The sequence below is a fragment of the Sycon ciliatum genome, chromosome 3 (genome assembly GCF_964019385.1).
Source record: "Sycon ciliatum chromosome 3, ocSycCili1.1, whole genome shotgun sequence".
Classification (NCBI taxonomy): Eukaryota; Metazoa; Porifera; class Calcarea; order Leucosolenida; family Sycettidae; genus Sycon; species Sycon ciliatum.
The window spans coordinates 22880755-22890754 of NC_088645.1; the positions used below are offsets into that span (position 1 = coordinate 22880755).

At 49.7% G+C, this 10000-nt stretch overlaps 1 protein-coding gene across 1 annotated transcript in view; it reads right to left on the reverse strand.

Moving 5' to 3' along the window:
- Positions 1-10000, reverse strand: part of LOC135811768 (uncharacterized) — a 47625-nt gene that overhangs the window by 23820 nt on the left and 13805 nt on the right. Inside the window, exons 7-10 of the mRNA XM_065325014.1 lie at positions 7545-7853; positions 5199-5606; positions 3695-3896; positions 3137-3340 (exon numbers count right to left, since the gene is read on the reverse strand). Of these exons, the coding sequence (XP_065181086.1) occupies positions 3137-3340; positions 3695-3896; positions 5199-5606; positions 7545-7853 (1123 nt within the window). The remainder of the gene's footprint in view (positions 1-3136; positions 3341-3694; positions 3897-5198; positions 5607-7544; positions 7854-10000) is intronic.

Consider the following 10000-nt stretch of genomic DNA (forward strand, 5'->3'; position numbering starts at 1 on the left):
TGATAACATAGGAGGGGACCGTGGGGTGGTCGCTTAAACCAGGTTTTACTATATTTATCCCTGTGTTCCATCCGATGGTTAACCCTTTCACTGCCAACTGACCACTTGAGGTGACAAGGCACCCCCTGGCAGGAACTTTTTACCTCCAGTCCACAAAATTCACCGACCAATTTCAGCCAGTTTTTTTGCTATTTTATCTTCGGAATAGAGCTGAATGAAGAAGAGTAAAACCTGTGACTACCGACCACCCCTTGTTGCCAGCAAAAGCGGTATTTAATAGCAGGTGGTCTTAAATTAGAGGTTTGCACCGCGCGACCATAATATGGATCCCATTATATGATATGTATATCAAAATGCAGCTAATACAACTCCCCAGGACTTGCACAATGCCATTCTTATTTCAGGTCAAACAACACTTGGAGAGAAAGACAGAGAGGGAGAGAGAGAGAGAGAGAGAGAGAGAGAGAGAGAGAGAGAGAGAGAGAGAGAGAGAGAAGATTAATTTTTTTGCAGACATCAAATTCAGCTGCTAGTTCTGAAGCCAGGAGTCAAACGTTCCCTGTGGAAGTTTCGTTTTGTGCCGTGCTTCAAATTTGTTCATGGGGTCAATCGCACTGACTGTTCTTGGTGTGACTTCTCGATTGCTTGAACGCGATCCTTCAGCATCAGGACCTTGTGGTGATGCTTTGTTTCTGGATTCCTTGATGCCATCGTCGATTCGTCTGTATGACTGGGGTGACAGAGCCGCTCAGTCTTCGTTTCTCCTCTGAGTAGTAACATCGATCAGAGAGCGCTTTCGATGCGCTCTCCAAGACGCTTCCTAACATGTTTATTCTTTACAGCGCTTGAAATTCTGACAGGTGTAGTGCAGTCCACACCGGCGCCACAGTCAAAATGACCTCCGTTCATTTCTTCAGCTGTAGTATCGAAAGATACCTTTCAGGACTATGGAAAATCAGCAAAATTTCAAGAAGGAGCTTCCTGCAACATTGCGATTTCCTGCATCGCGGTCGCTAGTTACGGGTCAAAAATCGTCTTTGGGACAAGAAAAGTCAGTCGCTGGTGGCGTTCAGCAGGTAGTCGCTAGTCACAGTGCATTTTGAATGTGAGACCGTCCGTCCGTGCCTGGCGAAGTGGTCGGTAGTACCAGGCTGGTCGCTAGTCACGGTGGTCTTTAGTTACAGGTCTTACTGTATAAACTTTAGATAGAGAATGTACAGATGAAGTTGATACGGCAGCTGTAAAAAGCAGAGTTTCAGATATGCTTGCGGTATGCGCACGCGCCAAATCAAGTGCGTACGACAGCAAAAACACACAAAAAAACAGCGTCGTGATGCATTTGTTTTGCAGCGAGGGAGAAACACAGTTGTTGTTTTAGTCGGAATAAACAATCTTGTAGTGAACCCGAGTGTGGTACCGCTTGAAGCAGAGGCCTGGACACATCGGTATTTCGCAGTCTCCGCAGCGCCAGGACATTTGCTTGCGCCGACCTTTGGTTCTGTCGCTGCAGACTACGCAGTCGGGTTTGCCTCCGTCAGGATACTGCTGCGCGAAGTGGCGTTCGTTCAGGCGGACGTACGGATGAACAGCTGCTGCTTGCGCTGCCGTTAGCGTGGATCTTGGATTGCCGAGCGGCCACTGGGCCCTTTGGAGAAGGCTATCTAGAAGCTTTCTCCTAAACTCCAGGAGAGGCATGTCGTTGCCGGTGATGCTGGCGAACACGACGCGCACATTCGTCACGCCGATTTCCGTCAGCTGGTGAAAGATGGAGAGGTACCAGTCTACACATTCCGGCTTCTTTACGTGTCTGTGTCCGCCTACGCTGTGCCGGTCCCAAATAGCTATGTCGAGCATTTTCGCTTCGTGGATTGTCGATAGCATGTTCACTTGTTTCTTGTGGAACCAGGCGACTGCGAGTTGTGAACCTTGCTGCCAGTGCCGTGTTGGATCTGTCTTTTTCATCTTTTTCTTCATCTGTGCAGGTAAGCCTCTTCTATTGGATCTGACTGTGCCCACTGACTGTGCCCACTGCTCCAAGTTTCTTGTTCCGTAGTGTTGTGAATAGATCAGGCGATGTGTAATAGTTGTCGGTGTAGATGATATGTTCTGGTTGCAAATTCTTGATCAGACGTATCACTACTTGCGTTCCATTGGCTGTGTCGGCTGATTGTAAATCCGAATCGTCTTTCCCTGTGTATAGATGCCAGTCACAAATGGACCCGGTGTCTGCTTCAGCTAGAACATATGCTTTCATGCCCCACTTGATTGGCTTCGCTGGCATGTACTGTTTGAAACTAAGGCGGCCTTTGTAGGCCACCATTTGCTCGTCGATCAACACGCATTTCCGTGGCGTGTACTTGGTTCGGAAACTCTCTACTATACGGTCGATGAATTTTCGTATCTTGAATAGCTTGTCCTTGCACATACCATTTTGGTCGCGCTGTACAGAGCTGTTGTCAACAAAATGAAGGCACAGTGCCAGCAACTGGAAGCGATTGCTGCTCATCACCTTCGCGCGAATCCTAATGTCCCCAGCAGCCAGTGCTCAGACCAGTGGTCGGTCATTTCCGGTTGTTGTACAGTACCCATTGCCAGGATCAACAGCACGAACACAAAGGTCCCGTCCCTAGTGACGTTTTACCACTGCCGGATACGTGCTTGCGGACAATGGTCACCGAGCCGCTCCAAGCGCTGGTGAGCATGCCGATTGGTTTCTACAACCACGTTATGCACAACCGTTTCGGTGAAGAATTCATCAAATGTGTCCACTGGCGTACATGTCACTGGGTCGTCCATCTGAAATGTTGGGCGTGGTTCCTTCTCAACCAAATCAGGCAGCCACCTAGTGTCGGTCCTATCTTGGCCAACAGTCACTTCGGCCCATGCCTGGGCCTGGGGTTGGGGTCGACAGCAGCACTCAGAAGTACATGTTGACACGTCGACAAAAGTCGACAGTGGCAGTGAAAAGGTTAAGACAGTGAAAGTACTAATGGAAAATAGTTTTGAAAATGTAGATTGTGAAGAGCCTCAAACATACGGTGTAGAGCTCAGCCTGGCAGGAAAAGACTGGTCACAGCAAATGTTCAGCAAGCTGTGAGCGGTTTTTTTAAAAGTGATTTCAGCCCTGTGTACTTACTGGAGTTTTCATTGTAGATACCGGTTGCAGCATGTGTCAACACAGTGGCAGTAGTATTGGGCAGTACGCTGGTGCGACCCTGCACCACCACTGTCGTCTTGCTGTTGTCGTGCCACGCCGATATCAGCCGGTACTCGCCCCACCCGTTGAACGTGTATCCTATGCCGTCCAGTGTACGGAGATGTGGGTCACCAAACAGCCAGGCTGGAATGCGAGAGAGAGAGAGAGAGAGAGAGAGAGAGAGAGAGAGAGAGAGAGAGAGAGAGAGAGAGAGAGAAAGAGAGAGAGAGAGAGAGAGAGAGACAGCGAGAGCAGAGAGGAACATGTTCTACATACCAGAAGGCTTTACACGGAGCAAAAGGTGACAAGGCAATTTGTTGCAACCCTAAGTTTCATGTTGTGCATGGCATTCACATGGCATTAACATGGCACTCACAATCGCTTCACCGGATTTCAATTAGCAGCCGAGCACCAGCACCAGTTGTTTTATCAGTAGTATAATTGCAAAGAATGTTGCCAATTAGGTCCAGATTCCCATGATGCAAGAGCAGAGCTTACCGAGTATGAACGGCGGGAAACTGAACCAGGATGGCGAGGGCCGAGCGAGGAAGAAACGAGCGCACGTTCCGGCCGCGCAGCAGTTGTCGCGAGTGCTGACCTCCACAGCGTGCTGGGCTGGTGTGGCGCTGCGTGGAGACAGCCAACTGCCTCCCTCACTCTCCAGCACCAGGGAGCTGAGCTCCGGCTGATAGCAGCACGTCTGTGTGTGGGAGAGAAAGTGGGTGAGAGTGAGAGAGAGTGTGTGTATGTGTGTGTGTGTGTGTGTGTGTGTGTGTGTGTGTGAGAGAGAGAGAGAGAGAGAGAGAGAGAGAGAGAGAGAGAGAGAGAGAGAGAGAGAGAGAGAGAGAGAGAGAGAGAGAGAGAGAGAGAGAGAGAGAGAGAGAGAGAGAGAGAGAGAGAGAGAGGGGGGGGGGGAGAGAGAGAGAGAGGGGGGAGAGAGAGAGAGAGGGGAGAGAGAGAGAGATAGAGAGAGTGTGTGTGTGTGTGTGTGTGTGTGTGTGTGTGTGTGTGTGTGTGTGTGTGTGTGTGTGTGTGTGTGTGTGCGCGTGTGCGTGTGTGTGTGTGTGTGAGATCCGAATGATTTATCCCGACACAAGAACTACTGCCTCGCCTAATAGCTATCATCGCCTTCGGCGATGGGCTTTCCAAAGGTTCAAAGGTGTGTGTGTGTGTGTGTGTGTGTGAGAGAGAGAGAGAGGGAGGAGAAGCCGAAAAACGTAAAATGCAGCACACTGTTCAGTATTCATAGCAGGGGCGTCACACACGCTGCAGTCACTATGGTGTTGTCCATGCCACTCTTTGTCCCGGGGACCCTGCGAGTGAAAATAGAGCACTGATGATCTAGGCTCAAAATATCGAAATTTTGCAGAGGAGCCACCCCAGCCCCATGAGCAAATTTGACTTCAGGTGGCTGACCGTACCACCGTAAAATACCTTCCGAAGTCCCTGCATACATTTGTGCGAGTTGTGAAAACCGGAGTGGGAAGATTGGCGGCGACGGGCATCACTCAAACCAGGAATCTGTGGAATGTTCTATCTCTGCTCTAACCACTAATAACTTAGCTACAGTCAAACATGTCAAGGCGACCACTCGGATAAGGCGACCACGTGTCCTAGAAGACCACTGAAACCAGCACCAAGGAATGCTATTTCCAGTCGAATGACCCTAGATACGGTGACCGCCTGGTAACAGAGACCAGGCTTGAAGGTCCCTTGAGCGGTCGTCTTAGACAGGTTTCGCTGTATTGGTTTGGCCATCTTCTCAACAAGACGGGGTTGAGAAGGCAGAATAAGCCTTCAGTCATTCGCCAATGTCCTCATTTCCGACGGTGCATGCACACTACACCAGCAAAGCATCCCAGCGACATGGCAGTGCGGAGTCGTTGTACATTGAACAGTGTGTGCAACTTCAGAATTTGCTATCTCCAAGACAGCATGTTTGTATGTGCGATGAGGTCAAAGCGTTAACTTTTGCTCTGAAGTAGAATGACTGGAAGCTTACCGTCGTGAACGATTGGAAGAACTGAGCTTCCCGTACATAGCAGGAATGGCCGTTGGTGTCGATGAAGAAGTCCGTGTGGAAAGCACCGAGCCTGAAAGAGAAGTCGGACGGCGGGCAGTTGACTGAGAAGAACTGGCGCAGCGTGATTGGCAGGATCGGCAGCTGCTGGGCGTCACGTCGACACTGCCTGTCCGCCGCCAGCTGCCCGCTGCATGCCCGCGTCATTGCCATGGTGATCGTCTGGGCGCTGTTCGTGTTGGCGTTGACGTTGACCAGCCGCTCGCCGTCCCATATGTCGATGATGCTCTGGTCGCCTTGGTGACCGATGCGCCAGTCTACCCCGCCGTAGCTAATCATGGCCACGGACACGCAGCTGTCCCACACGATCACTGCTTGAAAACTGTTGCTCTGCAAACACACGTGCACGTATATACATACGTGTGCACACACGCACGCACGCATGCAAGCATACACACACACACACACACACACACACACACACACACACACACACACACACACACACGCACGCACAAACACACACACGCACACACGCACCCATATGCCTTTGACCTTTGAAGCCCATCGCCGGAGGCGATGATAGCAATGCTACGGCAGAAGCCATAGCAACTTGTGCTGGGATTGCACCATTCAACAGCTTGCAAGGCTGAAGAATTGACCGTCACTATTCAGCCTGGTCTACACCATACAGCTATTTGAAGTGCACACACATACACACACACACACACATATATATATATATATGCAGAGCTCACTGACTTGTCAGTTTGAGCACTCTGGCAAGGTACGTTCGGGCCTGATTGGAAATTTTTATTTCCATTGCTATCAGGTTCGGCCTCATTTCCTCTGTGCTGCGCTGACGAGTCCACAAAGGACGAAACAGTTCTGTCCGCAGATTGAGTATATATATATACATATACACACACACGCACACACACACACACGTGCGCACACACGCACACACGTGCACACCCGCGCACACACGCGCACACACACACACACGCACACACACGCACACACACACACACACGCGCACACACACACACACACACACACACACACACACACACATACACATTTGCATGTGCGTGCACGCATTGCAGCCCAATTCTTCAGTCAATGTCTTGTCAGTCTGTAGTCGTTGTCACTTTGTTTAGGAATTGGATGCATGACTTCTCAAGTATAAAGCACACCCACCCGTGCCAACACATTGCTGAGCAAATCAGAGCAAAAGATAAATACTGGTGCATATAGGCACACACATCAACTGCTACATCGGTATGACTGCAGATACAGATGTACAGTCCATTTCAAAACTATAGACGCGTATCTAGGCAAAAACCGTTATGCCAGCATCTATACCACATAAAATCTGTGATCACTTTGTGCATAAATTTTTCCAAATTGGGCGTCTGTTATCCAATCCTTTAGAAACTATATGAGAGTAATTGTGGAGCGATCCTGAGCAATATCCCGAAAACTATTCTCAAAAGGTTCCAGCCAAATTTGAAATATTTCAAAAACCCTACGCGTCTATAGTTTTGAAATGCACTGTTGTCAAGGTGTTCTTGAAATGTCTTTAACCCTTTAGGGCCCACAATTATTTCAAGAAATGCACTGCATACGCGAACCCAGTTACTTATCTGGTCGTAACTTTGGTGTCCTTTGGCCGATTTTGGTGATCTTGGGCTTTCTGGAAAGCTCTTGGCCAGAGGAACACAGCGATAGCCAGCAATCCATCACTCAGAACCAGCGCCGCAGCGCGATACGGCGCTCCAAAGCCAGCATTGCGAGCGCCCATCTCAAATTCTCTGCCATTTCAACAAATTGTATCGCAGATCGCTCAATTTTTTTTACTGGAGAGCTGAGAAACATGCCTTTGCGATGACGTGAACTATCTGTAGCTGCGTGGGCCGCGAGTCAGGGAAAACCCCTAAAAACTAGTTCAAAATGCATGCGCTCGAGTTGACTCTGCTGAGCGAATTTAGTTCGAGTCTCGTATCTCCGCTCTCCGACCTCGGATCGCCTTCGGGTTTTTTCGAGCCGATAGCTGAGACAATTCTAATGTCGATAGCCTTTTCGATTGTCCGATTTGGTCAAGGGACAGCCGAGTTACGCCAGGTTGCGCTTTGAAAAGTATGCACTGTACACTGGTACGGATATATCCGTACTATGGGCCTCAAAGGGTTAGGGCACGTCGTCCCTACATCCCCTGTGTCTTGTTTTGTGTTTGTCTCCACATGTCTCTTTGTAGAGCTGTGTTCCCAGTGAAACAAAAACAAAAAAGGCAGGATCCCTTCATCATGCTGCTTCACAATGACTTACTCCCAGGTCTGAGAGACCCTGTCGTACGGCATGCGGACCGGCTGGGAACGCACGCATGTTTGTCCACGTGACCTTGAGAGCTAGCTCCGGAGAGAACCCACTGCCGACGATGTCCTCCGACAGAGTGAGGTTCAGATCCGTGCGTAGACGCGAGGCGTCGTAAATCTGATAGTGGACGCGCCCGAAGCGTGGGTCGTTTGACGACCACAGCGGCGCCAGGACGGGATTGCTTATCTGTTGAGTCAGTGAGCCGCTGTCTGGTATCTGCCCGATGGGAACGGGCAGTGATATGTACCCGCTGCTGGATATCTGGTGAGGATACAACACGTACAGACGCATACACACACACACGCGCGCGCGCACACACACACACACACATATATATACACACACACACACACAAACACAGGTTTTGACGTTTTCCTCAACTGTCCTATAGCCTCTATGCAGTCTACTCGCAGTGAGTCACACACGTTTGCAAACCAATCAACATTACGGCCTTTCTATTGCTGAACAGACTGCAAACTATTTGATGGATATGGAGACCAGCGGGGAAGACGCTATCATGCACTCGAGAAAATCCCTGCTATTCTGCGGCGAGAGGCAGTGGGTAAAGACAAAGAACAGTGCGTTTGATGTGACTATGGGGTCTTTCGATGGCGCCGAGGTGTGCGAGCTGGTTGGCGCCATTCTCCTCTCTGAGCTGAGCCAGCACATAGACCAGAGCTCAGTTGGCCTTTATCGCGATGACGGATTGGCTGTCGTACGCGGTATGTCGGGCAGTGCTGCTGATCGTCTCAGAAAGACCATAGCTACTGTATTCCAACAACATGGCCTGATAATAACGATCGACGTGAACATGAGAGTGGTGGACTTCCTAGATGTCACGTTGAATCTTGACACTGGAAAGTACAAGTCATTCCGAAAGCCGAACAACACACCACTGTATTTAAGCACGAGGTCGAACCATCCCCAATGGTGCTGAGAAACCTCCCTAAGGCGATTGAGCGGAGAGTGTCAGATATATCGGCCGATCAGCAGACGTTTGACGGGGCGGCGCCGTTATACCAGAACGCACTGAAATCTAGTGGATTTGCTTCAACGATTGAATACCAGGAGAAGGCGACACGTGCTACAGGAAGGAACAGAAAGAACTGTAGGAGGAAAGTGATATGGTTCAACCCGCCTTTCAGCAAGAATGTGAGCACGAATGTGGCAGCAACATTCTTGCGATTGGTGCAGAAGCACTTCCCTGCGAATTCAAAGCTGCAGAAAATATTCAACAAAAATAACGTCAAGGTTAGCTCCAACGTAGCCGCAGTGATAAACGAGTACAACAAGATGAAACTTGAGCCGAAGCACGTCGAAAAGCCATGTAACTGCCGAGCTCAACCGGAGTGCCCGCTGGACGGCCGATGCCAAGCGCATGAGGTAGTTTATGAAGCGCACGTGGGGAAAGAAAACGAACAGAAGGTGTACATTGGATCAACTGAGCCACCATTTAAGAAGCGACACTATAACCACAAGTCCGACATGAACATCGAGTCAAGGAGGAACAACACGGAACTGTCAAAGCATGTATGGCGGCTAAAAGAGACGAACGCACCGGTCACCATCAAGTGGAGGATTGCTGAGCAAGCTAAAGGGTACAGCAACGTCAGCAAGTGGTGCAACCTATGCGTGACGGAGAAATTCCGCATCATCACCGCCGACGGGAGCACACGCCTGAATAAGAGGAGCAAGTTAATATCCAAATGCCGTCATGCCAACAAGTTTCAACTCAGCAGGGTAACGTGATGAAAGACAAATACATGAGCCACGCCAGGCTGGGGGTGGCTGTTTTGCTCGTCGGGGCCGGGAGGTGGCGGTCGGGGCTGGGTTCCACGTGGCGCGGGAATGGTGAGCACTCCCCAGGGCTCATGGCTCACGCGCTTTGGCGGGTCTCGGCTTCTGTCGCCGGTTTTCCGATGCCTTGGCGGGTGTGGTAGTCACCCCCTTGCCTGGCATGAGTGATCCACATCACCATTTTTACCACCCTAGGTCACAATGTGATGTGTAACAATGCAGCACAAATCTGTACTGATGTGTTGCCAGAGAATCGCGCTGTTCCTCTACCCAGGCTATGCTCTATACTCTCAACATATTTTTCCTCTTATAATCACGCTGATTTTGTCATCCCTATATCTCGCGCTATTGAAATGTACCTCCATCACCTCTGCCTTCTCTCCGTATATATTCTAGTGATTGTTAGTCTTGGTCATATGCTGTCTGATGAAGTGTTTTGACACAAAACTCGGAGTAACAGCGGAAAGAGACTTGTTTGATTCATTGCTGTGTAATATTTGTATGATGGATATACTCTTTAGGACGAACACCAAGGGACCGATGGTTATTTTTCGCTGTAACACGAGTTCTTCTTATCCATATTTTATACACAGTCAATACACAGTGATGTA